Below are 27,862 nucleotides of genomic sequence, written 5' to 3'. Positions count from 1 at the left end.
GACAAAAGATGAAAAGAAAAGAGGAGACATTCACAACACAGTGAACTCAGTGTGCCACAGAATGCCATGAGCTCAGCAAAAAAATCAAAGTTGTCTTTCGCTTCAGGCAGAAGTTTTTTATATGTTGTCTGTTTTAAAATGTTTGCATAGGCGTAGAGTCCTTTGTTTTAATTTCCCTTCAATAGTCCATCAATCATCAACAATGCTCAGCAGACTACTCAGCCTCAGTCTGCAGGCCAGCTCCTCCTCATGGCTTGCCAAGATCTGTTGCTCGAGTTCCTTCAATCGCAATGCCATAGATACAGGCGGAGCTTTAGGCCAGTCTGCTTGGTCCATCAGATCATTAGGCTCTGGCTCCTGGAAAGTCAAAACAATGAAAATGCATGATTATTGCAAATCGTGATTGCAACATTTAGAAAACATTGTTGATTAATCTCTCATCATTTACAGCCATTATCTAGGACACTATTATCTAAGACATACATTATTTCTATCCCCAAGAATGGCTGGAAGTAACTTGTCTTAGGATAAGTGAGTGAGGGGAGGGGACATGTCATACCTGTGTGAGAGGGGCATCTCGAGTCTGGGCTGTGGGTGTATGCATTATGGTGGTGCTGGGCATGGACAACAGAGTGGACGATGGAATAAAAAGCGATGTGGACAAGTGGTCCAAGGGGTCCCCATCCAGCCAACGCTGAAGCTGCTCCATGCTCCTGTAGACAAAAGTGTGTTTGCACAGACATTGGAGACTATTTTTGGCAAATAATAATTGCAATAGAGTGTCAAGAACTTTTTTCATTTGGTCAAATTTAACTAACACCACCTTACAAATGTCACAAGTAAGAAAATGTGCTTAAAATTACTTTATAAACTAAACATTGGCAGTGAGCTTTATCTGAGGTATTTTTTAAATACTTTATCAATAAACAGTGCAACCAAAGGCCTTTTAAACTATTTTTGATAAGGTTATTTATTTTTTATTCATACATACCTCTTTCAAAATAGCGTATTCTATAAACAGGAATTCTAAAAGCAATGAAAATGTTTAAGAGCAGTGCTGTAGCTGTACCTTTTGCTTTCAGCCTTCTCTTTCTCTAAGCTCCGGAGGACGTTGTGGGCCAGTAGCTCTTGTGCTGTGGGAGTGTGCGTGATGTCCAGCGGGGCTGTCGGGGCCTCGAGAGGCTCCACCACACTGTGGAACAACCTCTGTCTGAGGGATGGACTGCTGGGCATGGCACAAGCAGCCGCGGCCGCCCTGAGGATGGAGAGAATGTCAAGGAGGGAAATTGGAAAAAGGAGAGAGCAAAGGAGGAGAAATGTGATTGTGTAGCTGCAAGAACGTGACAATGTTACTTGTACTTGCTGATATGTTCTTTAAAAACTATGAGCACCTTTAGTAATGTCTTATTTAAAACTTGAGTGACAGGGAAATTAAGTCCAAGTTGGTTCATACATGCAAGATGCAACTTTTGTAAATAAATAAATAAAACTACCATTTACATTATTAATGTGTCTTTCTATAATTAAAATATATTTTTTATTTCATTCATTAACATTTCATGAGACTTTGAATAAAAACATTTGATTGCAAAAAAACAAAAACATTTCATGAGACTTCTGGGTGAGACACACCAGCCACAGTGCATAGATTTATTTTGACACCCATTGCACATCCTGGATGTGCAGACATGGGTGTATATTGCCCTTTGTACCATCTACTCTGTGTAATAAATTGCCTAACCAGCAGTGACCACTACAGGAACCACAGGAAGTAGTAGTAGGACCCGGGAAGCTAAACCACCGTCACAGCAATATTTGATTTTAATTAATTTGTAACATGTAATGGAATTACAGATGTCAGTTACTTGCCGACTCAATCTCATTATGATAATCTCTGATACATGTTGCATCAGTAACTTGAACCCTTTTGGGTTTAAAAGGATTTCAATACACTGATTTTTTTTGCCGTTTTTAAATGTCTTTGTAAAATGTATTATTATTATAATAATAATTATTATTATGAACTCCGTCGAGGTGACAACATGCATCCAGCAGTTCTAAGGTTAAAGATGCAGTAGGTAAGCCTTCTAAAACTGTGGTGTTTAACTGCGTGTGAATCACCGCTCAGGCACACGCATTTCATAGCGTCCTCCCCTCCCCCTTCCCCACACACAAGCTGCAGATAGATTTCCTCCCCTTCCTCCCTCTTCACACGTGCTCTATCGTGCACAGCTCTCCCTTGTGGGGGGAGAGGCTTAGGAGACCGTTTTGGGCTTTAGCAGGAAAGGGGGGTTCACATTTTTTGGCTAAGTCCTGGATCTTCACAATCCTACCTACAGCACCCTTAACGTCTAAAAGACTGATGATGGCTTTTTGGACCTTCTTACCCTTCCCTCTCTTGCTGCTTCTCTCTGTGGGTTCGTCTGATGGTCTGGGTCCACTCCTCTGGAGGCTGGAAACCCTTTAATGACTCTGTGGGGAGGTAAACCAGGATCTCCCCATCATCGGTAACCGCATCTTAACAACAAAACAAACAAATAATGACATACTGTAATGCAATTCATTCATCAGTGTGTTCACAAAAGCCGATGTTCGACTGCAGGAACTTTCCCCTGGAATGAGGATCCTTATGACAAACTCATCAGGTTTCGACCAGGGACCAGGGTCTAAACTTAGTTCTGGGGAGATTTTACTGAAAAGGTCCCTGAAGTAGTTCCAAGAACTAAAAAGTCCATGGACCTTTGGGTAAAAAACACGGCTATAGGACATGTGCATTGGTTCTAATTCTAGATCACAGTAAAATGAATAACATAAGAATGTCCTCACCTTCACAGACAGGTGGTCCTGGGATCAGCCAGTCTTTCAGCTTGTGGTCTATGCAAATCACCAACACGTCGTCCCAAGGAATCTGACTGAAGGCTGGACCCACCATCTCCTCTCCGTCGTCCCAGTGAGTCACGGTTACCTTGGATCTGGGGTTTCGGGTACGGCGACCCTTTAGCCTGACCCTTTCCAGAAGGTTTTCCAGCCGTGACATTAGCAGAGGCTGACTGCGGCGTGAGACTGGGATCTGAGCAGCATAGCGAAAGATAGAGGAGCAGAGCTCCGACCACGAGTCTAGAGAGAGAGGGAGGCATAATAAGGAAAGTGAGGAAGGAGAAGGAAGTATAACACATGGATTATTGGTCACATCTTTCTGTTTCCTTTGCACTTGAGAGGATTTTGTACAGTGATGGAACCATTAATAAAAAGTCTGCAGTAATAATTAAGCTTGTTTCACACAAAATTGGCATGCTAGTCACTGACCTGTAGCAGAGAGCTGCTCCCACTGTGGCAGCTGCAGGCTGAGGATGGCTTGGCGTAACCAGGCCAGGTGTTGGGCAGAGTTCCAGCCCAAATGAGGGACAAAGTCACGAGTATCAGGCAGGCAGAACTCGCCTGGCGGCCACGAGAGTCTGCTGAGATCCTGGGACGACACTTTGTCAGCAATGTGAGCCAGGACAGCGTTGTACAGCTTGATGACGGGCCCAGGGTCCTCGGGAGGAAGACATGCAGCAGCCCGCTCCTGCCGATGGGCGTAAACTCTGGGACTGAACTCATGGCTCAAACTGGCCTCTACGAGCTGCACCAGGGTCTGACAGGAGAGTGGGAAGGGTGGGGGAGCACGGGCCAGCAGCCAACGTGTAGCCTGGCTCAGCTAGAGACACACAACAGGAGAGCAGGTAAGAAGGTGGAGAAGACTTTGAAGAAACGTTTAAAAACTATCAATCTACATCAGTGATAACAAAACTTTTTTGGCTAATGACCCCATGGCACCATAAAATGTGAGCAGTGAGCACCGAAGAGTAATTTTCCCCTCGAAACTTCTCAAATTGTTTAATTTGAATAATTGTTAAAAACCAGAGAGCACAAAACTATACATTTCACACACAAAAATAGCAACGTTTACAGAAATGTCACTTTAAAAAAACAGACAAGAAAAACAAAAGTAGCACAACTCTGTTTTTTCTTCTTTCCTATCTCATTAATCATCTGACTACCTCTCAAATCCCCACTCCTCCAATCTCCCCCGCAGCGGGTTAAAAAGCCTGCTGTTGCCGACAGCTTTTCACAGAAATTATAACTTGATTTTTTTGACCTATCACCACTTTTTAAGTTGATATGGTGAACTCGTTAGCAAACCTATTTACACATCCAGCAGTTAAAGAGTAACATTAGAATTTATTTGGAGTTTTGTTTCTGTCCAATATTCCCTCTTTAGCTCTTCTTAGGTCTCCACCAAGAGGAAAACATCTGTCTATGACATAGGCTATGTTTACCATCTAGCCGGTTTGGTTCAGGGAAGGTAGCTTTTTCGTTGAAAACAGCCGCCTTCTGTTGCCAAAAAAGTTGCTCGCTGGACAGCTTAGCAATGACCAGATACTTAACAAAAGCTGCAGATTTAGGTAATTATTCTTTAACCTAAACACAACATCACTACTTCTATCAAATCTCCACAGTCCTTGACTTGTGAAAGTGAACGATATTAAACATAAAAGATCAGGTTTGTTAGTTTCTATGCATGTGTAATACCTGTTGGGATCCCTGTATATCACTTGTGGTCTCTGGTATGAAGAAGAATGTGAACTCCGATATCAGGCCTTCCTGGACCAGTGTGTGCAGCATCAGGGCTGAGAGGAAAAGTTCAGGGTTTACACATTTTGTCCAGATGAATTCAGCTACTGTTCCATAACTACTGCCTGACATACAGTGTAACTTCATAAAGTACTGCATAAAAATGCAATCCCCTACATTTTATCTTTATTTAAATATCCCAGGTTGTGGGTATACTTGTGACCAATACTTTAATCTTGTAATTATGTCTTTATTACTGTTATTAATTACCTTCTTGGAGTTGCTGTGTATCCCCAGTGCCACACTTGGGCCCTGGCACCAGAATGGCCAGAGGCAGCGGGCGGTGCCAGGTGCTGGCTTGCTGTAGCTGTTTGAGCTGAAGCAGGGCTGACAGCAGTTGTAGATCCTGCTCGTCGTGCCCGGGCTCGATGATGACGGGCATCGCGGGGAGCAACATTATAAGGGCTCCCGTCCCCTGGAGCTCACCGCTCCCCTCGGTTTTGGACAGGCCGTCTTCGGTCAGAGGGCCTCGGGACGCCTGAGGAGACACCACAGACAGGACTGGTCAGAAAACACATGTTACAAAAGGGCACAGAACAAACTAATGTGTCGATAACGGGGGTTATTAATAAGTCTCAATATATAGTTAAGCATATATAAGTTAATGTTGAGTCTGTGGTATTTTTTATACAGTGTGTCACTTCCCTTCCTGATTCTTTTCATTAATTCTTATTTATACTCATATTCTAATTAATTCAATTCAATTTTATTTATAGTATCAAATCATAACAAGAGTTATCGCGAGACACTTTACAGATAGAGTAGGTCTAGACCAAACTCTATAATTTACAAAGCCCCAACAATTCTAATAATTCCCCCAAGAGCAAGCAGTGCTTATTTAGTAATTATTATTAAAACTTAGTAATTATTAGACAAATAAACAACACTTAAATGTCTGTATGTACATATTTGTTTTTCTATATTTGTTTATTTTATATTATTTTTTTTATATATTTGTTTATGTATGCACCATTCACCAGGGCAAATTCCAAATAAGTGTACTTACTGTGGCAATAAAACCTTTTCTGATTCTGATAGTAGACCCCAAGAATACAAATATGACGTTGAAAAGGAGTATAATAGGGGCTCTTTAAATGAGCACTTACAGTACAGGCCAAAAGTTTGGACACACTTTCTCATTTAATGAGTTTCCTTTTTATTTTCATGACTATTTACATTGTAGATTCTCACTGAAGGCATCAAAACTATGAATGAACACATATGGAATTATGTACTTAATAAAAAAGTGTGAAATAACTGAAAACATGTCTGATATTTTAGATTCTTCAAAGTATCCACCCTTTGCTTTTTTTTATTAATAAGGGAACAAATTCCACTAATTAATCCTGACAAAGCACACCTGTGAAGGTAAAACCATTTCAGGTGACTACCTCATGAAGCTCATTGAGAGAACACCAAGGGTTTACAGAGTTATCAAAAAAAGCAAAGGGTGGCTACTTTGAAAAATCTAAAATATAAGACATGTTTTCAGTTATTTCACACTTTTTTGTTAAGTACATAATTCCACATGTGTTCATTAATAGTTTTGATGCCTTTAGTGAGAATCTACAATGTAAATAGTCATGAAAATAAAGAAACGCATTGAATGAGAAGGTGTGTCCAAACATTTGGCCTGTACTGTATATACACCGTATATTATAACCCCAGATTTAAAAAAGCAACGTTGACTACACATGCACTCAAAAACATTCACACTTGTCGATCTCTTTTCTCAGCATCAGACTGCAGTGATTCGTATAAGCTGCAGTCTGATCTTACCTTGATGCTGATGTGAACTTTGTGAGTGCGTTGTCCATTATCCTGCAGTGTGTTGGTGACATAGAGGGTCTGCAGCGTGCCATCTAGCTGCTCCTCCCTCACCTCTGAGTCCTTACCGCCACCAAGCTTCACCTCCAGCCAGTCTGACAGGATCCTGAGGAAAACAGACAGGAGAGGACACACTCAACAAACGGCTCAGTAAACACTAGGGCTGGATCCGAATATTCAGATATTCGTTTGTTGGGTAGGTATGAGATTTTCAATATTGGGATTTGAATTTTCTTTTTTTCTTTTTTTTTTCAATAGTGTAATAAAGTTGAGACAGATTGAACTTTTGGAGAACTGCAACCACGCTGCAGTGGCAAATCATGTAACCGGCGATCAGACTAGTCAGTTCGTTTTGAGGCGTTGTGAGAGTACCATACAGTAAACAGAAAACATCACCGCCTCTTTCGCAGCCACAAGTAAGTTTGAAAACACTACGAGGGATAAAAAAAAAAAAAAAAAAAAAAACTAAAACACAAGCACTGAACTGCCCAGAGTTTTTGTAACAGCTGAATGTTTCCTGCAACAACAAAGCACAGTCACTCCGTCTCTTTTTATCTCTCTTTTTCCGTGAAATGAAGCTGCCTTCGAGTGGGATCGCAAATGTCAAGATCTATAAACGATCTGACGGAAAAAGTCTACTTGTGCTACATTGGGGGGGAAGGGTGCAGGGGGGGTGCAAGAACAACGCATGACGTCACACAAATAAGCCATATAAGTGACACTCCCATGGTATTCGGGACAGCCCTACCAACGCTGGGTGCCTTGAATAAGAAGAAATTGAACAGGTGACCTTTTGTCATATTGAAGTGCAGCTGCTTACCTGTCTGCCAGGCTGGCTTCACTCTCGTGGTCACTCGGTAGGAGGAGAACAGCTTTCCAGAAGATTCGGTCCGGTGGGTTGGGGATATTTTCTGTCACAAATGCTGGCAGGTCGAGTGGCGCCCACACTGTCTCACTGAGAGAAACACCAAAAAGGTCAAGATGCTGCTTTGTGACATGCACAACTGACTGAATGAACGGACTCTGGACTTACTCGAGCAGCTGCTGATAGTAGTAGTGAACTCTCATCTGGTGGATCGCTTCTTGTCTCACTCTCAACAACCTGAACAAAATACAAAACATGTTTCATACTCAATAGAGCAGCAAAGTGACATTTATTTAAAGGTTGACAAAGATAGTAGACTAATAACAAGTGATTCAGCCATGCTGCAAAAAAATCTATCCAAACACATAGGGCTGGGCGATATGGAGAAAATCAGATATCAAGATATTCTTGACCAAATATCTCAATGTCGATATTGCGACGATATTGTAGGGTTGACAGTTGGTACTTTTACTAAATATTTTCAATTAGAGATTTTAGATGAATAATCATCAGTAATGTGGATACATTATTTAAATGTGTAAAGGCAAATAATAAAACGCCTAGAACAGTCTGGTACGTTCAGAAAACTACATCACTATACTGTAATGTAATCTTTAAAACCAGGAAAAGTCATACTATGATATTATGATATCCAATACAACATCTAGCCTCATATATGGATATATCGCCCAGCCCTACAAACACCCATATATCATGTGCTGTAAATTATATAACCTCCTATAATTCTACAGGGGACGGGAAAGGGAACCCACGCCAGAAAAATCTTTTTTTTATCCCAAAAATCCATAGTGTTTTTCCTCTATTCATTCTGCAGCAACGCACTGCCATGAGTCCATGAATGAGGCAACCGTCTGTGGTTAGTTCATGTCTATAACAGCAGGAACGTTGAGTGAGTTATCGAAACTGCTTGGGTTAGTTGAATAGGTGAAGTGAAAATTAAGTTATCGGTAGCCTAACGGTAACAAACTCGGTAGTGAACGCCAAGCTAACCTGCAGACAGATTCTGTGTTGTGTTTTTAGCAGAGCTGGACCAGAACATATTCGGTTCAAACTGATTGGCGATGATGTCCAAAAACACGCCTGGAAAACGACAATGAACATACCTGGTGCTGGAGAGGGCCAGCGTGCCGGCGTTTCCCAAGTTGACCAGACCCCGGGCCAGATCTGCTATGCAGGGCTGTGCAGGGGCGCTGGGAGCCAGCGCCTTCAGTTTGAATCGAGGGTCCACGCAGCAGGGAGCTGCAGGGAAACCTCTCATCTGTCTCTTCAGCTGCCGACGCACTGCCACCACATCACGCCACCTGGTTGTACACATGAGAGGAGAAAAAGAAGAAGGGTGTTTAAAAGCTACATTCAGCCAGTTTGAATGGTATACTGACAGTGTGTCAGATTGATTTCAGCCAGGCTAAGTCCCATCGCAGTGTTTAGTGTTACATGATGGTCTGGCCTAAATCTTTTTTTAAATCGTTTACCTTTTGATGTATTTGTGGATGCGCTGCAGCTCGGCTTCAAGAATTTCTTCAACCAACAGAGCAATGTCTGCATTCAAAGTCTCCTCAACTAGACTGGTACAGACCTGCTCTGTGCATTTAGCTACACGGTTTGCTTTCTCATTCTCTGCTTGTCTGAAAAAGGGAAAAGAGTAAATTCAGTGAAGCTCATTTGTGAAAGTAAGTGTGTCACTCATAGACATTAAACTTCATGATACTCCTTTCTTTAATTCTACCACCTTATTCCCATTTTAAATTGTTTTGTTAATTATGTAACTTCTCATCAGACCACTTTGGAAAACGGTTGAGTTTTAAAGCCTTACTGGATCTCAGAGGTTGCCGTCTCCTTGATGGTCTCACTTAAAACTTCGTACATGAGTTCTGTGCAGAGAGAGAAGCTGTACTGAACCAGGAAGGCCTCGTGCTCCTGCCTCCTCCTGCCACCGACAGACATGGAAAAGGAAATGGGGATGAGCGGTGGCAAATAGAGCTACTCTGATAATACAAGATACTGATTATGATGACATTTCGAAATTATTGATGTTGAAGAAAAAAGGAAAAGAAGTTGCTTCTCTGGGGTGTTTGCGCCTTCGATTTTTGTCTTATTTCACTTTATTACATGTAACAGTTTAAACACCATGATATGATGCTGTGAAATGAAATCTGCTCACATGGGGAACTGTTTTATTGTGTAAAATAAAATTATTGTGCAGCCCGACACTGGATGTCACAATCTGCATAGAATGCTTTAAAGTGCTCATATTATGCTCATTTTCAGGTTCAAAATTGTATTTTGACTTTATGTCAGAATAGGTTTACATGGTTTAATTTAAAAAAAAACAACACCATATTTTTGTTGTACTGCACATTGCTGCACATCTTTTCACCCTGTGTGTTGAGCTCTCTGTTTTAGCTACAGAGTGATGCATCAAACTTCTCTTCCATCTTTATTGAGAGTCGCACATGCTCAGTAGCTAGGTAAGGACTACTAGCCAGTCAGAAGCCGAGTATGAGGGTGTGCCACGCTAGCAGCTAGGCGAGCATTATAACGTGTGTTACAAAGTGAGCCATGTTTGTCTCTGAAGTAAAGGCTGGACTACAATAGAGCTGTTTAGAGTAGTTTGTGAACAGTGTTTTCTGTTGGAGATGGTAAGGCCCTTTGGGGTGGACTTTGGGCTTTTTCACTTTGTAAACCTATAACATGCACAAAAAAGACATAACACAAAGGAAATGGAAAAAGCCCAAATAAAACATAATATGAGCACTTTAACAGTTTGCATGTCTGCTTGAATAAATGGAATGGATACAACTTTTGTAACCTCTGCATAAAATTAAACTAACAGCTAACAAAGATTATTTTGTGTTCCATGTTTTGGGTCAAGGTTGAGGATGCGGTCCCCTTTCTTAACCAAGTGTAGTGATAAAACACAGTGTGCTATGACCAACAGGACATTATCGGTATACCAACCTGGCTTCTTCAAGCTTGCGTTTCTCTTCAGCAATGCGCTCCTGCTCCAGCTTTATCTCGGTGGAGGACATCTCCTGCAGCATCTGTCCCAGCACCTCACTCACCAGAGAGTCTGCCTGCACACTGCTCTCCCTGCAGAACCAAAGGCAATAGAACAGCAAGTTAGTCATCTCAATAAAATCATACAGTGGCCTTTACACACTGTAATCACATAAATGAATGATAACGGCAATACATGATTTGAATTTAGCATGCACAAGAAAAGCTGGATGGATAAATAACTTGGACTTACGCAAGCGCTGCGGTGGCATAGCTGGCACCAGCGTCTGCTACCTGCCTCACTGCTACTTCCAACACCTCTTCAATCACACAGTCCAGTTCAGCCATTATGTCCTGCAGGAGGGGAGGAAAACAGCACAGCTACGGTCATGCACACATGAAAAACTAAAAGGACAGCTAGTTCAGGGTTTCTTTAATGAGCTGTAATTAATACAGGCCCAGCCCTTTTTCTTTGTTGGTTTAGTTTTTGGATTATATTTAAATAATGCGACTAATTGCATAATTTTTTGGTCTATGAAATGTCAAAGACTAGTTATAAAAGGCCAACTCCTACTACAGTCCAAGGTGCCGTTTTCAGATTACTTGTTTTGTCCATACAACTGTTCAAAACCCCAAAATATTTATTTTGCAATCACATACAACATGAGGTACTCAAGTTGAAGTACCTCATGTACCTAGTAAATGTTTCTACATTAACAAATGTACAAGGCAACATCAGTAAGGACTACAAGGATCAGAGCTAAGGTACTGTTACTGCATGGCTGGAAAAATGCTTAAATCACAACTACAATGCGGTGACGATGAATAAGTGCTTCAAGCGGGACCCGTCTAGCGTGGTCTGAGATAAAGAGGCGAGAGATCTTGCCCACCTCATTGCTGTACGCCGGCCGAGGTTTGGGTGGAGGTGATGGCGGTTTGACAGGCTGAGGTTGAGATATGGGCTGGAACAACTGCTGGGCATCTGCTGGGTGGGCCGTGCTGGGACACGGTTCACTGGGCTCTCCCTTCTCGTCTAGAACGGCTGGAGGCAGCCTGAACACAGCGGGCATGTCTGGAACGATCTGCGACAGCAACTCAACGCTGGGTGGTGCCTTCACCTCCACCTTGGCAGTGATTCCTGAGACAATTAAAAAAACATGTCCGCTGTCACTGAGACCGAGTCTTTACATTCTTATACATAGTAGATGTGATAAGATCACCTACTCGTTTTAAATCTATTTTAAGAAGAATGCTTTTAAAATTATGCAGGCCCCTGTCGCTACAGAAGTGCTTTATTCCTCGCAAAAATAAATTCCAGTAGCTGTAAAATGAAGCATTACATGGATCAGATATGTATTGTAGTGTGGGAAACTTCAAGATCTGAAAATAACAAAAACATATTTTGCAGCTCTACATATAAACAGTGCTGTTCAGGTTAGTTTAAATGAGACAATGCACCATCTATTGCTATCCTTAGCCAATGAGAGAACTGTTAATCGAGAACTAAAAGCTATTTGCCAGGGATAAGATCAGGGGAAAAAAAGAGTTAATACCTTTAAATTGGCTTGGAGTGGGCTCAGCCAGAGGGCCTTCTCCACGGAATCTGTTCTGGGAGTCAAAGCAGCAGACGGGGATGTGCTGCGGAAGGCTGGGGAGGGGGCCTCCGTGCACCACCTGTCCAATCAACACAGTTTTCTTTGCGAGGATGACGTCTGACTTCTTCTGGGACAGAGGCAGCTCTGGCTCCTGATAGGCTACCCGACTCAGCTCTACCACACTGTGAACAATATTAATCAAATATATTAATGTACATTTTTGGAGCTATAATATTTGTTTGTTAGCAGGGTTTCTTTCAGTGATATAGACACATTTACATTTCTGATTATAACTACTTAACTCTGATGTATAGGATTCTCTGGGATAAGTATAATTCTGGGGTTGCAATCTTTATTTTTTTTTCCACAAAGCTTTATTATCAATTTAACCACTCAAACTTCTAGTAGACACTCACCCATCGTTGACAGTCAGGCCGTACTGCTGGATGAAGTCAATTCCCTCATCAGTGTTGCGGAACATTAACATCCGAACTATGTCCTCAACTGGAAACGCAGTCGACCGTGGACCCACCGTGTGGGCCAAGTTCAAGGTCTTCAAGGCCTTAGCTCTGACCTGCATGCACGCACACACACACACACACATTTGAAAGAACATAAATATTAAGGTAAAGGTACTTTATTGTCACATACAAATACATGTAGCAAAATTCATTCTCTGCATTTAACCCATCCCTCAAGGGACCAGCGGGTTGTCATTTACAGGGCCCGGAGACCAAGTCCAGATCTGAGCCAGTGCCTTGATCAAGGGCACTGACTGGAGAACCTAGTACATGTTTTTTGATGGTGGGGGGAAACCCACGCAAACATGGGGAGAATATACAAACTCCACACAGAAAGGCCCGGATCGACCTGGACACGAACCCGGAACCTTCTTGCTGTGAGGCCACAGTGCTAACCATTGGGCCACCATGCTGCATCACGCAATAGGCATTAAATGGCACTATACTATACATACATACATACATATATATAATAGAGCAGTCCCCCATCTCTTAACTCATTTATTTGTATCTCCTTCTCTACAATGGGTATAGTTTTGTTATGTTAAAATAGGAAAGGGACACTGGCTGTTGCCTGGATTCTCCTCATGCCTTATTGGGAAGGTTCAGACAAGTTCACAGTTTTCTAAGCCTAATTCATTAATAAAAGGAAACCATTTCTGACCTGATTGAAGTATCTGTGTAGGAGGCAACTAGCGAGGTAGGAAGCTCCTTTCACCAGCTTGAAGAAGCGCACAAAGTTGTTGCTGTTGACTGCAGTGAATGCGTGCACGGCAAACTTCACCTCAGGGGAATTGCGCACCTCGTCGCGGAATTGTTGCACTTCACTGTGTGGACATGAAGTGTGAGGAAGTACTTCTTTACAGCACAGAGCGAGGCACAAAAGGCAGTGAATGCATACAAACAAATCCTTAAAAATAATGTGAAGTCACAGCTGAAGATGTATAAAGTCATTTCTATCTATCTCTCTATCTCTCTCTCTATATGCAATACTGTATCGAAGGACGCCTTTTTGGTACTAGAATAATAAAATCAATTGCTTTTTCAGTCCACTATATGGTGCAGTTGAGTTTTGTCAAAAGTTGTTGACAAAGCTTTCCTTTGGGAAACATAATTTGAAGTCGGAAAAAGGAATTTCTATATATAAATATATAAAAAAGGTAATAAATTGCGAGATATATATCTTGCAATTTATTACCTTTTTCCAACTTCAAATTATGTTTCCCAAAGGTAATAAATTGAGAGAGAGAGAGAGAGAGAGAGAGAGAGAGAGAGAGAGAGATATATATCTATATATCAGAATATCGTGATGTGTTTAAAATCGCAATCATATCGTATTGTGACATAAGTATGGTGATAATGTAATGGCCTCTGGGATTCCCAGCCCTAATTTGTGTACGTGTGTTTCAATGGACTGACCGCAGGATGTCGCCGTCGTTGAGCTTCAGCAGCACGCTGTACTGGCGGAACTCGGCCTCTAGGGGACAGAAGACCTGACGCGTGGCCAGGTCCTGGTACATTTCTTTGAGACTCTGCAGGCACTTTGTCATGTTCTCGTTGTTGATCTTGGCGTCAAAAGCCGACATGTGCTCCTCGCAGAGGTGGTGAGCGCAGTGTACGTGGAAGCGTGTGCACTTCTCAATCAGCGACACCGTGTATGGGCAGCACAAGTGCTGCTGGATAATGTCCTGTGGGGTATAAATGTAAAAGATTGTTTAGACCTATAACAATTACTACATATTTGTTTAATTGTCAATTTTAAAAAAAAAAAAAAAAAAAAAGTCATAATCCCAGTTTCTTTGTTTAACTGCAATTAATTGCTGACATTAGCTAAGGTCTTAAGGCATATGACTGGTAATTGTTGATTTTGTTTAGAAATGCCAAATTATAATTATATAAGTGATTATTGGTCAGACTATAAGATTTTATTATCATATCAATTGTTAGTTGTTGGCACTTGATCCTATACACGTTCATAGCAACAAAAATGACGAGGGGGGGATACAGTTAGAAAAAATGTTTTACGATAATAAAGAGGCGTTGTTTACTTCATAGGCTGTGTACTTGTGTCTTTATATTATCCGGGTCACATAACAGTGATAGATAATCAAAAGATATATGCTGGAATTCATGCAAAACTTGAATTTGTTTTCAAAAGTAATACATAAAAAAAAAGATTTGACTGACAGAGACAATTATATTGTTGACTGAAATTATTTCTGAGACAATTAATTGTACAGCACAATTTTGAATTGTTACAGCTCTAGGATGGTTTCACTTGTTATGGTGAACTGATCACAACACCTAATTGTGACCAAATCACTTTTATTAAACTGGGTATTAAGGGCAGCTGGGCTCTGTTTTATTTTATTATCCACATGCATGCATTTGTCTGGAGGGCTGACAAAGTACTTGTTTTTTTAACACCAGGTTTTAGCGTGAATACAGCGGACATTTGAAGCAGACCCTTTACCTTGCGAATGCCGCGGGTCCTGTTCCAGACAAAGTCATACCAGTCCCGGTAGTTGTCATGGCCCTGGTCCATGATCTGAGTCACCAGATAGTCCATGGTCATACTGAGCACAGGCAGGGGTCGCAACTCATGGGGCAGGGGCTCTTCCTGGTCGGCTGATGAGCGGCTGTACTCCTTGATGGCTGCAGAGTGGTCCACCTAGTCAGAGGGAAAGGAGGTTTCATTTTTGTGTCCCCGCAGTCTTCAAAGTACCTGCAAGCTTCCGCTTGCAGAAATACTATTTTTCCTCATCCTTTAAAAAAGGTGCTCTAAGTGATGTCACACGTTTTTTAGGCTACAACATTTTTCATCACATACAGCAAACATCTCCTCACTATCCGCGAGCTGCCTGTCCCCTGAACACACTATAAAAAAAACACGGTCTCTGTAGACAGCCCAGGCTCTACAAACGACGACAAAAAAATTGCGCCAACCTGCACCACCAAACATAAACAGTGTTCCAGCCAATAACCGACAAGAAGGATTTGGGGGTGGTTCGGGGGTTAGTTAGGGGTAAGGGAGGGGGAGAGGACGGGATAAGGAGGAGGGAGGGGTGAGCTAGCCTCTGTTTTGTTTGACAGTACTTCGAACGTCAAGAAGTGATGTCATCCAACATTGCTTAGAGCACCTTTAAGCTACAACATATATTTATTCCATCAATGTATTAATATGCAGATGGACCAAAAATAACCAATAAATAGAACTAGATAATAATAAAAAAGAACATTTGTTTATCCTTCTTTACATTGCATTCCTATGTGGAATGGGAGTATATCAAGTGATCTTCATTGCAAAAGCTTACAGATTAAATTTAAAAAAAAAAGTGTCTTAAAGAAAGTGAAAAAGAATACCACATATTATGTAACATCTCACAGTGCTGCCTCAGCTATATTATATTTATTATATATATTTGAATATGGAACATAAGCATTAAGGATGTTACCATCTCCGTATCCGGGAGGATCTCGAATATGCTCAGCTGTTTCCGGGTTTCCCTCATGTACCGCTCCTTCTCTGGACACATGTCAGGACACGTCCCCACAAACACCTTCGACAGGTTCAGGTCCGTCCTCTTGGGCCGACCTGTGCGGACATATCATGCACACAGTGAGAACTTCTCTCATGTTTTTAGCCACGTTAATTGGCTGCAGTAGACTGGTGTGAGAGGTGGCTTCACCTTGACGCAGGATCTTGTCTCTCTGCTCCAGGAGGCGGAACTTGTCCTCGGCGGTCTCAGCCATCTGGCCAATGAGGTGGAGGAGGGAGGAGGGGACTGGGCACTCGGAGCTCTGGGCCTCTGTGCTGCTCTCTCTCTGGGCTTCAGTGTCAAACTGCAGAGACTTGGCTGAGGACGACTTCTTCGCCGGGGAACTGACACACAAAAAGATATATGTAAGACAGTCACAGCACTACAGTAATGTGTACACCTGAACACCTGAGGTCTGCTCAAACTGTTAGCTCATTTTAATCAGGGCTGAAAACATTACTGTTTACCACAGCTTTCTCATAAATTTGATCCATTACTGTAATTCTTAACTATTCATTTTTGTCCTTAAATGTACTTCTACTTGCTTAATTTAATGATTTTAATGTTATGCTATTTTTTATAGATTTTAATATCTATTTTATTATGTTTCCAAATTTTTACTATTTTTCTCTTTCTGCAATTGTCTCTTGAATGTACTTTTATTGCTTATGTTTACAATGTGTTTTTATGCTTCTGTAAATCACTTGGAGTTGCCTTGTGTATGAACTGCGCTACTGTGCAAGTGTTACCTGCGGCTGACGGCCATCATGCTGGGGACTGCAGAACTTCTGTGTGCAGGTTTTCTGAGTGGTGAGAAAGCAGCCTTGGACTCTGTGTCCTCCTGACTTTCTCCCTCCTCCTTTGCTGCGGCAGGTCTGCTCCCTTTGTCCCCGGGACCTAATGCACAAAATATAGTGACTCAGTGCAAGGAATTAAAAGGGAATATGAAATAAACTACTTGGGACTCTTTACATCCGTAACAAAGTCCCGATTTATAGTCGCTTTGTTTGTACCTCTACACAGTAATATCAATACAGCTGGGTGCTAGCAATTATTTCTGTATTAATTGAAATGTCATAGTAATATATTGCATTTACTCTGCTTCTTTCTCTGCCACAAGAGAGTGAGTTCGTGTCTATGCAGGAGTTTGCCTTTCTTCTTTGCCTTTGCCGCTGATGCCTGAGAGTCAAGTGACAGAAAGCAAAAGAATACAAGAATAAAATACAGCAAAATACGCTATATGTGAATAATCTAATTTAATAATAAAAAGTTAATTAAAAAATAAACACATCATCATCTTTAGCCTGTGTCACAGAGCAGGTAGTGGGTTAGCTAGCTACATTTTGGGGTTATCCGTAGTGTAAAGCCCTTGACACACCAACCCGATAATCGGCCGTCGGACAGTCTGGCGAGGATGGTGACTTGAGTCTGTTCGGTGTGTTCTGTGCCGTTGGACTTCATTTTGGCCGACCTGACATGCTCGGTTGGAAGGCGGGCACTGCCGGCAGTCAGACTCAAATAACCAATCTGATTGGTGGAGTGTTAACCCGGTAATGACGAGCGGGATTAGCGTGACTAACGCCTCTCAAAATCTGACGAAAAACTTTTAAACTGACCTTTGTCGATGTGAAATGAAGACAGATTCAGCAACTGCATGGCTTATTTCTCACTTAAAATGTTTTCAGAAACACGTTTCAGTGAACTATTTTAGTACAATATGAGATTGTATTCTGAACAAGCCGCCATGACAGTCTGTCTTTGAATTTTCGGAGAAACCAGACCCACGTGACGCGTTCGTCCAGTCAGCTGCCGTCGGCAGTCGGCATCGCTTCGGTGTGTTCCGAGGCACTTTTTTTGGCCATATTGGGGTGGCAGTCAGTCCAACTGCCTTTCCTGCTGAAGGTCGGCCGTCGGGTTGGTGTGTCACCGGCTTTAAACCAAGCTCAGTTGAAATGGGAAGTGATGCCTAAGACTCAAGGAGTAAAAAAAGAAGTCCAACAACTAGCAGTGAAAATCAGTGCTCCACTCTGGCCATGTAAACCGGGAAATAGCAGGTATAAGTGTGCTGAAAAAACTAAGATAGTTGAGGACCAGAGTGGGAGAACAGTTATCAAAGCCAGGAAACTCAAAATAGCTACAGTATAGGTGAACATGCTTTAATGGGGTAAGTAGCGTAGAGTTAACTCACATGATCATCAAAGTGTACTATGACCATGTTCTTGCCAGTCCGGCAGAAGACTCTACGGACTTTGCCAAAACGACTAAAGTGCTTCTCGATCACTTCCTTCCTGTTGTAGGCTGGAGGCACATTCATGCACCGGATGATGGTGCAGTCGGTGGGAGACATGCCGCTCAGGCTCTCCGAGCTCTCCCTGCGTCTGGCACATCTCACAGGGGTTGTGATGTCAAGGTTTGAGTCAGGGGATTTTGCGGAGTCTAGAGAGGGTTGATGGGTAACAGGCAGACAACAGAATGAGTATATTCTAATAATGCAATCGATTCTTTTATTTCGTTTAAGATATGCATGATTTTCACAGCAGAGGTTGAGAGGAAAAAAATGGATCCATGCATATTTCATGTTGCCCACCCCCAAATTTAAAGTTTTTCTTTAATTAAAAAACATCACTAATATGTATTTACTCCTACTAATTATAAATCCTAAGATTTCTTTACAAATGTGGAAGACTTGCAACTACTTTCACCACGACTTTCAACATGAGAACATTTGTTTGGTGATACAACTCACCAATATGTATCAATAGAAAGTAGAAAGTACTAGTATTTGACAATTTATTCAGGCATGCAAGAGTCATTTAAGAGTGGTTTTTAGTGCAGATTTCAGAAATGCATAAACACAACTTGATACAAAATGCAGGTAATACACAGTATGTACGATTTGTACGTCTCACCTGACTCTTCAGCTTTTTCTAGGACATCCCTAGTCAGAGCTTGCACTGTGGGTGGTGTAGTTGTAGGTAGGTCGTCACCCTGGGCTTGGATGTCTTCCCTCTCTGTCTCCTCCCACTTCGGCGCTTGTTGCTGAGTCTCCTTTGCAGCCTCTCGCCTCACTGGTTTAGAGACATCTCTACGAATACCACTTAATGCCCTACCAAATAAGCCTACTGGTGGGCCGCGGGACCTCATTAGGGGCCTCTTTGAAGGGTGTCTTGGTGAATCTGCTTCTGCTGGAACATCCTCCTCCTCCTCCTCCTCCTCTCCTACGGCATGCTTCTCTGGGCCAGTGCTGCCGACTGTTGGATCCTCCTTGCGCTTGGTGCCTTTGCTAAGTCGCCGAAATATATTTGGGTCTCCTAGTCCCTCAAGGTTGCTTCTTTTCTCCTCTGTACTAGTCTCTGCTTTAGCTCTGGTGTCAACAAAAACTGAGGGCTGACCACAACTGGTTCCTCCAAAAAGTGGTTTTGTCTGGGGCTGGAGGGCTTTGGCTGAAAACCTAAAAGACGATGGGGTGGTGGGCTGGGTGGTTGGTACCTTAGGGCTGGAGCTGGAGGGTGCAGCTGGCTGAGAAAATGTGAACTGCGGCGTGTTGTAAGAAGTGCTCCTATTGCCGGTTGTTAGTGGATTGTCCTGAGCAGAGATAGAGGGAGCTGAAGCTGGCTGTGAGAAGCTGAAGCCCAGCTGGCCAGACTGAGCCCCAGTGGGCAGAGAGGAGCCAGTGGTGGTGGTGATGCTAATGCTGCCGCCCATGGTGCTGGAGCTTGTCTGGGACCCACTGCTGCCAAAAGGTGAGCCTGACATTGCATTAGTTTGAGGGTTAGCAGGCTCAGGGCTAGCACTGAAGATGGGTTTGAACACTGCCTCATTGGCCGGCTTGAAACTGTATTTGGGTGATGCGAAGCCTCTGCTCGGGGTCGCACTCGGAGCTGTGCCAAATACACTGGTGGTGACACTGGTAGAGGACGGCTGTCCAAACACAGACTGTCCAAAACCCAGTGGCTGAGGTTGCCCTAAGGCAGTGGTAGAGCCAGAATCCATATGGGTGTTTGAAAACCCAGGGGGCTGTTGGCCAAACCCAGGGGGTTGCTGACCAAATCCTGGAGCCTGCCCAAAGGCAGACGTCTGCCCAAATGAAGTCGTCTGGGCAAAGACTGAACTCTGATTCGGTCCACTAGTCTGTCCAAAAGCTGGTGCAGCGCCATTACCAAAGCCTGAGCTACTCATTCCTACTGATGTCTGTCCAAATGCTGGAGCTTGGCTTATTGTTGGCAGCGAGGGGGTCTGTGCTGACGACTGTCCAAAGGCAGGGGTCTGTCCGAAAACGGTATTTCCATGAGGCGAGGGCTGATTTAAGACAGATGGTTGTCCAAACGCTGATGGTGGAAAAAAAACCCATAGTTTGGGGCTGATTGCTAGGATTTTGTTGTCCAAATGACTGGAACAAACCAGTCTTCACAGTGTTGCTTGGGGCTTGGAAAGCTCCACCTTGTGGACTGCCAAACGGATTGGATGGATTCATGGCGCAAATATTAGCGGAGGTTTAGCTAGTATCCTTGGTTATTTGTTGAAATAAATGCTTCTCATCCAGGCATTTAAGCGGCATACATATGTAACACTGTTACCGTCTTTCAAGTTTGTCGATGTACCACCCTATCACGTAAAAGTCCACAGAACACTATGAAGACACGAAGGAATAACAAGTAATGTTAAGCCGTTAGCATAAGCTAACACCACAAACAATGTTTACCGTAAGTTAGCGCAGCTAAATTTGTTCCATTGTCCTTAAAAGTTGTTATACTGACACAACGAAAAGTCCAGAGGAAACACAGAAAAAATATGCAACTTTGGATACGAAAAAAAACTCTCACCTTTCACAGTTTGTGTTTGCTATGTTGATTTTTGTATTTTTTTTGTTTAGCTCAAACCGGTTCAAACATATTTTCCCACATCCTGTTCCGGTCCGACACTTTTTTAGGTCCCCGCTACTGCCAACGTTGTGACCGATTCATTGGTCAAAATAGGTTTTCCACAGGCGAGGCACCATTTTCCGTAAACGATAGAATATGTTTAATGTCTCTCAACTATGTTATTATCTAGCTACACACGCCAGAGAACGCGTATATAATCAGTTTCGGGGACCTAACGTTACATGTTGCTACTGCCGCCGGGACGTGTCACCTTGAATTCTGCCTGCCGCTCTTTGGCTAACGCAAAGCTGACCCACTCTTCTCGTACCGCCACAGAAGTATTGCAACTGGCCGTGGTCGGTGGTTGGATAGTTTCAACGTTATCTATGTCTCAGGAATTGCCAAATAACCGTTTTCTCTTTTTACGCCGAATTTTAAAATGGGAGTAGTGCTGCGGAATCTCCAAAAGGTGGTGCCTCTTCGCCGTGCCAGACTGCGCAAGGATGTTGATACACTGAGACACATACTGGGCATCCACAAATTTGACCTGGGCATCGTTTGCGTGGATAACAACAGGATTCAGCAAATTAATAACATGTACAGAAAGAAAAATGTGCCAACTGATGTCCTCTCATTTCCATTCTACGAGGTAAATACGACTACATGTCAACATATGACCGTGAGCCTGGTGTCATCTGCTCCAATAAAGCTGTACTAAACTGTACTACATGCTTTCCCTTCAATAAGAAGGAGAGACCAACTAGAATGTGGTGGTGGGAAGTGGCCACCAGGGTTGACCAAGAATTTTCAATTTGTTATTGTATGCACTTCTTGAAACAGTCACAATTGAAATGGTACTTTAACTTATTTTTAGGACCTGAGGCCAGGTAAACTGCCTTCCCCCCTTCACAGGGATGAGCTGAACCTTGGGGACATTTTCTTGGGTGTCGAGTTTGTGATGAAGCAGTGTAAGGAGGAAGCCCTAGATCTGCATGGAACCCTCACTGTAAGTAGCTGGAGAAGCAGTGGCAGCAAAAACTGTCCTGTCCTGTTAGTAGTGTCCTGTACACTGTCCTGTGACTCCCATGACTGTCCCGGGACAGGCAGACACTGTCCTGTACACACTGTGACTCCGAGACACTGTCCTGTACACTGTCCTGTGACTCCGAGACACTGTCCTGTGACTCCCATGACTGTCCCGGGACAGGCAGACACTGTCCTGTACACACTGTGACTCCGAGACACTGTCCTGTACACTGTCCTGTGACTCTGAGACACTGTCCGGTGACTCCATGACATTCATGGAGTCACAGGACAGTGTACAGGACACTATTAACAGGACAGGACAGTTTTTGCTGCCACTGCTGCTGAGTAGCTGGCTGCACCACAGACTGCAACACTGTACCCTGTGTATCACCAATAAACTGAAATCTCATAGAAATGCAGGCGGTTGATTGTTTCACAAATGTTTTTTTTTTTTAAATAAAACTGCTTTGTTCTGCATTTCATACTGTAATTCAGGTCTTAAACTATGACTTCCACCATCCTGTCTGTGTTTGCTGTGACATTAGCTAACATTAACTGCTCCTTTTGCCTCATGTTTTAGGTTGTCACTGCACACGGTATCTGTCACCTGTTGGGCTACAGACATGAGACGGAGGAAGAGTGGACTGAGGTTTGTAGAGATTACATGGTGAAAGAATGTTTTATGTGCAAAACACATTTAAAGAGTCTGTTCAGCCGAATTACAAAGTAAAAATGTTCTCACTTAACTACTGTTATGTTTTGGTTTTATGTGTCCAAATGTATTTGTGACATTTCTGCCTCCAATACAGTTGAAATGAATGGGATTTCTTTTTTCACTCAACACTGCTAATTGTAATCTAAAATATTTATCTGAAACATCTTAACCAGAAGACTCTGCTTGTTACTCTTGTTAATCCACAGAAGACAGGGTTATCACTTTTTATGGGACTGTCTCTTTGGTAATACAAGTAGTTCAAGTAAAAGTTATTCGAAGCCAGTCTGTGGGTCATCTAGAGTAATAGGACCTGTTTTGGGAAAGCAACGTAGCTGTCAAACTATTCAAATGTAATATAAGATTAACAAAAATCTTTGTTGTAAAAGGGTAGAGGATCAGAGGCAGACATTTAAAACAAGCATGGCTAGATACTGTATTGCTGAAGCCAATTAAGAAAATATGTTTCTTTAAAATTCTTTGGGTTACTGGCCGTTTAACTGAGAATATGTCGCAACTAACTGGAGAAAAGTCTTATTTGTCCAAGCCTTTTTCCTATCCATCTATGAAATGCATTCTTGTTAAATCAGGTTTTATTTTTCAAGCATAAAAATTGCAACACATATTTGTACATGGTAAACTCTGCTCACATAACTGTTGTAGATCTGTATGATTTGATGGCTTATTTCTATGCTGTTTGGGTGCTACTGAAAGTGAATTAGGGAACCTTGTTAATATGGGAATTAACTGATTTTAAATCTGAATGTTTTCTCACACTGTAAAGCATCATAGAGGGGGTAATATATGTTAAAAATTTAAGTTTAAATTTGTTTCCAGATGCTGCAGAGGGAACATTACATTTTAAGTGAGTACAACAGACTCACAGGGAGACATCTGGAGCCACTGATGAAGAGATGCAGTCAGGAAAGGTGACAATGACTGTCAACCTGCCAGCTTTACACTCTCACTATGGTGCTTGCTGTTGTTTTTCACTACCTTTTTAACCAGGTGGACTACTGTTCTGAGTGTATTTACTGTCATGCTGTCTTCTCCACAATCTGCAACTACTGCTTTTAAGGACTTTAATGGCAGACGTACAGCAGTTTGATTGTGGATATCATCTTCAAACACTGGATGTGAGTGTTGTTAAGGAGTTTTAAACATCAAATAAAAAAAGTCTGTGCACTTTCACTGTAATATTTTATTAAAATCTGCTTTAGGAAGAGTTGTGTATGAAGGGTAGAAAAAGCTGTTCATATGTACTTCACAAATACATTACACCCTCTTTACACTGCATCTGGGACAGGATGTTCAGGAAAGCACAATGTTTCAGAAATGTAAAGCAAGTCAGTCCAAGGCTGACCTAAAAAACAGGAGAACCAATTTGTAAGTAACTTTTGCCTGCTTTCACAACAGAGTATACGTTCATGGTGTAACAGAATACTGTACTTCAAGGAGTCAGCTAATGGTAATGCACACTTCCTAAAAACCCAACCATATATGCCTGGGTATAATCAAGAATATAATTTAGTCCATACCTGTTTTACAATGCTATAGTATAGATTTTCTTTTGTTGTGAGGAGTTGAAAAAATAATGTGTGGTCTGAAATGTGGTTAATTTTTACAGTGGAAAAAGCTGTACAACCAGTGTCTAGTATTGAAACCAGTACAGGAATAAAATACTTTTGTTCTATTCTATATGCAAGCACGCCTGATAGGAACTAGATGAACAGGGTTAGCAGAGGTCTTAGGGGTCAAGTACTCTTTACTGGCCTTAAAGATGAATTTAAATACATTACACTATAGCTAGCTTCCCTGGAGGGGGGCGGGGGGTAAAAATTAATCACTTATTTGCCGTGGCATAACTGGATGGGTTAAATATAAATCAACCCTATGTTGCAATAAATAGAAAATCTGTTGGCTTTTTATAAAGAAAAATCTGACGTATAGTTTGACAAATTCAAAAACAAGATTGTGCAACTTTAAAGTAAAGCTTGTATACACATTTATAAAAAAAGTTTTCTTGGGAGGCACAAAGTCAAAATCCCAAAAGAATAAAGTAGGCGTTAGAAAGAAAAGCTCGGTAAAAACAGGCTTTGTTATTAGAGCTTACGGCTTTTTTTTCTCCAAAATCTATATGGAGACAACCAGACACTCACAGATTAGTTCATAGGTCAAGCACAAAAAGTAAAAGTAACCGAAAACATCCACACACTGACAGAAAGCTGTTTTAAATTGGCCAGTTTGTGCCAGAACATAAATATTGCACCAAATGTACCCGCTAAACATAACACCCCTAACTCTATAATAGCTTATACTCCAACATAGAATAGCATCTTTATTTAGTTAATATAGGAAATAAAGGGTCTGTAAAACATACAATCCATTGAGCACCAGCGACATCTGGTGTTTGATAGTTGCTTTAAGTGAAAAGTCTGAATGAACGGCATTAAAGAAGTGTATCAAGAAACAAAAAATCTTTACAAAACAGTTTGATAAAAATCATAGCAAAGAAAAACTCCAGCCCCAAAAACATGGAGGCAAAATTTGATCCACTGAACATTTCTAACTGCATTTCTGGTATCTTAAAGAGTCTTGACAGTTTTGCACCCGTGTTGGCATTTACAGGTGCTAAATTAGCAGAGCATTTAGTGATTTGTAGAGGGAACGAAGTGTCTGAAGACGACCAAAGAAGGACGGCAATCAGTAGTACTCCAGGCTGTTCAGAGCAGAGCTCCATCTACTAGGGTTCAGCTGTGGATGTGTGTGGGCGTCTGTCCCAAAGATGTAGCGCTCAGAGGGGCTGCAGGACATTCCTTCCAGCCTCTGAAGGCGTGCTGGCTCCAGATCTCTCCATTTCAGACAGCTGCTCAAACACATCCCTGAGGAAACACCAGATAAAAACATGTCAGAGCCCCTTACAGCGAACTCATGTGATGCCCTTTGAAATAAAACACACAAACATGTACTATTACAAAACATAGTCCAGTATGCGCGTGTGTGTTCACTAGTGTCTGCTGTATGAAACCGGTGACTCACCGAAATTACAAAATATTGTTGCATTGCAAAAGTATTTACCCCTTTGGGGTCAATGCAGCCTAAAGATTAAGCAATCAATTTCTGACAACAGCCTCTGCAGTCTGCACTATTTCTGTACCTAACGGGTCAAAGAGGCTGCCTTACGAGTACAAATGCTACACTGACATAAGACACTAAAAATTTCTGCCAAAAAATTAGTCTGCCAACCCACTTGTGCATGTAGAAGAAGATGTATCCGCTGCGGTCCCGGTCTCGCTGGACAGCTGCTTCCTGTGTGCGTGATACATCCAGGTCGTTGTAGGTCAGCCATGACTGCTTCTTCATGTCATACACGTCACTGATGTAATGGCCTAGGGTGGAACATAAAGAAGGTTTATTTGTGGACACTCAAGTGAGAATAGGTAGTGATGTGACATGCCCAGTTCAGACCAAAGATTGGTGATGAGACAAAACCAATATAGAACGTTTCAGGGGTCTGAACTGGCCCATTTTGGCTCAACTCAAGCCAGCGGATTGGGTCACCTGCAACTCCGCTCGTCAAGTCGCCAGTGGCTGCTTTTAAAACGCATGGCATGTCACCTGTTAGAAGAGCCAATCAACCCTTAGCGAAGCAAAGTCAGCTACAAGTCAGTTACGAGAGAGAGAGAGAGAGAGAGAGAGATAATAAATAGCTTTATTTTCAGTTTCATCACTACTAGAAATGTAACTATAGCAAGTATCTTACTATCATATTTCAAGATGCTACAAATTATATGCGGCTACAAAAATAGCCTGAAAAGTCTTAAGTACAGAGAGTTGTTGCTATGGAGGTGATACACCACCTCATCTAGTCGTAATTGGTGTAAACTGGCAGGTTTCAGAATGTTGCGGACCGGCACATTGCAACTACCAGTAGTTAAACACTTCAACTTGTTGCAAATCTTTTCTCTGAAAAGGGCTTAAGGTAGGCAGGATGTCATTCCAACCAAAGACTTTACCAGGTGAGTGCAGGCACCTGAATCTATCAGGTCACAGACTGTGGTAATGCTGCATTTTGAGGATAAGTTGTACCAAGGTGTAAATATCATGCAATATGACATAAGGGAAGTCACTCTATTACACTATTGCTACGTTTACAAGTGGCCGGCTATTTTCATAAACGGACATTCCAACCTCTCCGTTTTCAAAAATAACATTGTACACAGCTGTCAGTTTTCAGAAAAGTGTTCATTTATATGTACCCGTGTATATATGCCGTCAATGCAGTCAAGAGCATGTCAAACCTGTAGGTGGCGGTGGCGGTGTAACGAGAAGCTCAAGCCCACGTTAGCCAATCAGAATCCCGAAAATAGCAACAACAGCAACCAATCACTTCCTCTTTCTCTCTCTCAGCTCTCTAAACCTCCGTTTGTCTCAGTTTACATGCAAACGAAGATTTAAAAAAATCTCCACTCTGGCCGGAGTTTTTAGAAAGACTGTTTCAGAGGCAAATTCTCCGTAAACGAAGGGAAATGTCTCCGTTTGTAAAAAATAACCATGTATGTGTAAACAGGGTCTATATGCAAACATCATTGAGACCAAACATTAAAATCTCTTTTGAAAAACAGCAGCTGTAAAGCAACTCCTTTGCTGTACTTGGCATAAACGTTAATATAAAATGTATCTACGCACAAAAGCACAAATACACACAAGTGCTCACCAGAGGAGGAGCTGCTTCCAATGTGACTGACGACACTGATGAGTCGAAAAGAGTTGGCCAGGTCTCCGCTCTGTGGATTAGAACATTTAGAAGCAGGTTACTATGAATGGAAGCAGCTCAGTATATCTGATGTTTACTGTATATTATTAGTAAAGCTAGAAAAAATAGCCAGAGTACTACTTTTACGCAGGAAGGATTTTACTTTGTTTGTAGTTCACAATAGTTGCTTTTCAGTTTATTGTGGAAGTAAAAAAACAAAATCCTTAATCTGGACTGTCTACTCATTTAAAATCCTAAAGCAGATGTTGTGTGGCAGCAGGATGTTATGTACCTCAGCGTTCCTCTTCAGGTTCTCAGTCTCTGCTTCAGAGTACTCCATGTCCAGCACATCCTCGTTGCCAGAATCATCATCTGAGCACAGTAACTCAGGAAGAGAGTTGTTAAACTCTGTTGGGTGAAAAAGGAGGTATTGGATACTGGTCAGGCATTTTCACAGTACTGAGTCT

General features: G+C 42.1%; 3 protein-coding genes across 4 annotated transcripts in view; 1 reads left to right on the top strand and 2 right to left on the bottom strand.

Annotated features, from left to right (window-relative positions):
- Positions 1 to 95: 95 nt before the first annotated feature.
- On the bottom strand, positions 96 to 21,145 carry mcm3ap (minichromosome maintenance complex component 3 associated protein). The gene is given in 30 exon segments (XM_028591227.1): positions 96 to 357; positions 560 to 713; positions 1,070 to 1,255; positions 2,388 to 2,517; positions 2,827 to 3,117; positions 3,307 to 3,697; positions 4,573 to 4,670; positions 4,885 to 5,152; positions 6,454 to 6,607; positions 7,322 to 7,456; positions 7,535 to 7,603; positions 8,491 to 8,688; positions 8,860 to 9,012; positions 9,201 to 9,314; positions 10,346 to 10,477; positions 10,638 to 10,738; positions 11,275 to 11,522; positions 11,938 to 12,161; positions 12,396 to 12,553; positions 13,165 to 13,327; positions 13,920 to 14,188; positions 14,974 to 15,171; positions 15,956 to 16,095; positions 16,190 to 16,383; positions 16,789 to 16,936; positions 17,137 to 17,218; positions 18,228 to 18,475; positions 18,949 to 20,384; positions 20,386 to 20,669; positions 20,863 to 21,145. Coding segments are annotated over 29 exon segments (6,378 nt in total). The 5' UTR covers positions 20,514 to 20,669; positions 20,863 to 21,145; the 3' UTR covers positions 96 to 189.
- ybey (ybeY metalloendoribonuclease) lies at positions 20,934 to 23,832 on the top strand. Its single transcript, XM_028591232.1, has 4 exons — positions 20,934 to 21,550; positions 21,776 to 21,907; positions 22,508 to 22,576; positions 23,477 to 23,832. Exons 1-4 carry the CDS (start codon positions 21,341 to 21,343, stop codon positions 23,570 to 23,572), a joined length of 507 nt encoding a protein of 168 aa, XP_028447033.1. The 5' UTR covers positions 20,934 to 21,340; the 3' UTR covers positions 23,573 to 23,832.
- Positions 23,823 to 27,862, bottom strand: part of usp37 (ubiquitin specific peptidase 37) — a 21,357-nt gene continuing 17,317 nt past the window's right edge. For both annotated transcript variants that reach the window (XM_028591228.1, XM_028591229.1), the window contains exons 21-24: positions 27,688 to 27,803; positions 27,357 to 27,426; positions 25,890 to 26,028; positions 23,823 to 25,521 (exon numbers count right to left, since the gene is read on the bottom strand). In XM_028591228.1, coding sequence (XP_028447029.1) covers positions 25,434 to 25,521; positions 25,890 to 26,028; positions 27,357 to 27,426; positions 27,688 to 27,803 — 413 coding nt within the window. In that variant the 3' untranslated portion in view covers positions 23,823 to 25,433. The remainder of the gene's footprint in view (positions 25,522 to 25,889; positions 26,029 to 27,356; positions 27,427 to 27,687; positions 27,804 to 27,862) is intronic.

The sequence above is a fragment of the Perca flavescens genome, chromosome 11, assembly GCF_004354835.1.
Source record: "Perca flavescens isolate YP-PL-M2 chromosome 11, PFLA_1.0, whole genome shotgun sequence".
NCBI classification, from domain to species: Eukaryota; Metazoa; Chordata; class Actinopteri; order Perciformes; family Percidae; genus Perca; species Perca flavescens.
This window is presented reverse-complemented; position numbering and strand designations above follow the sequence as displayed.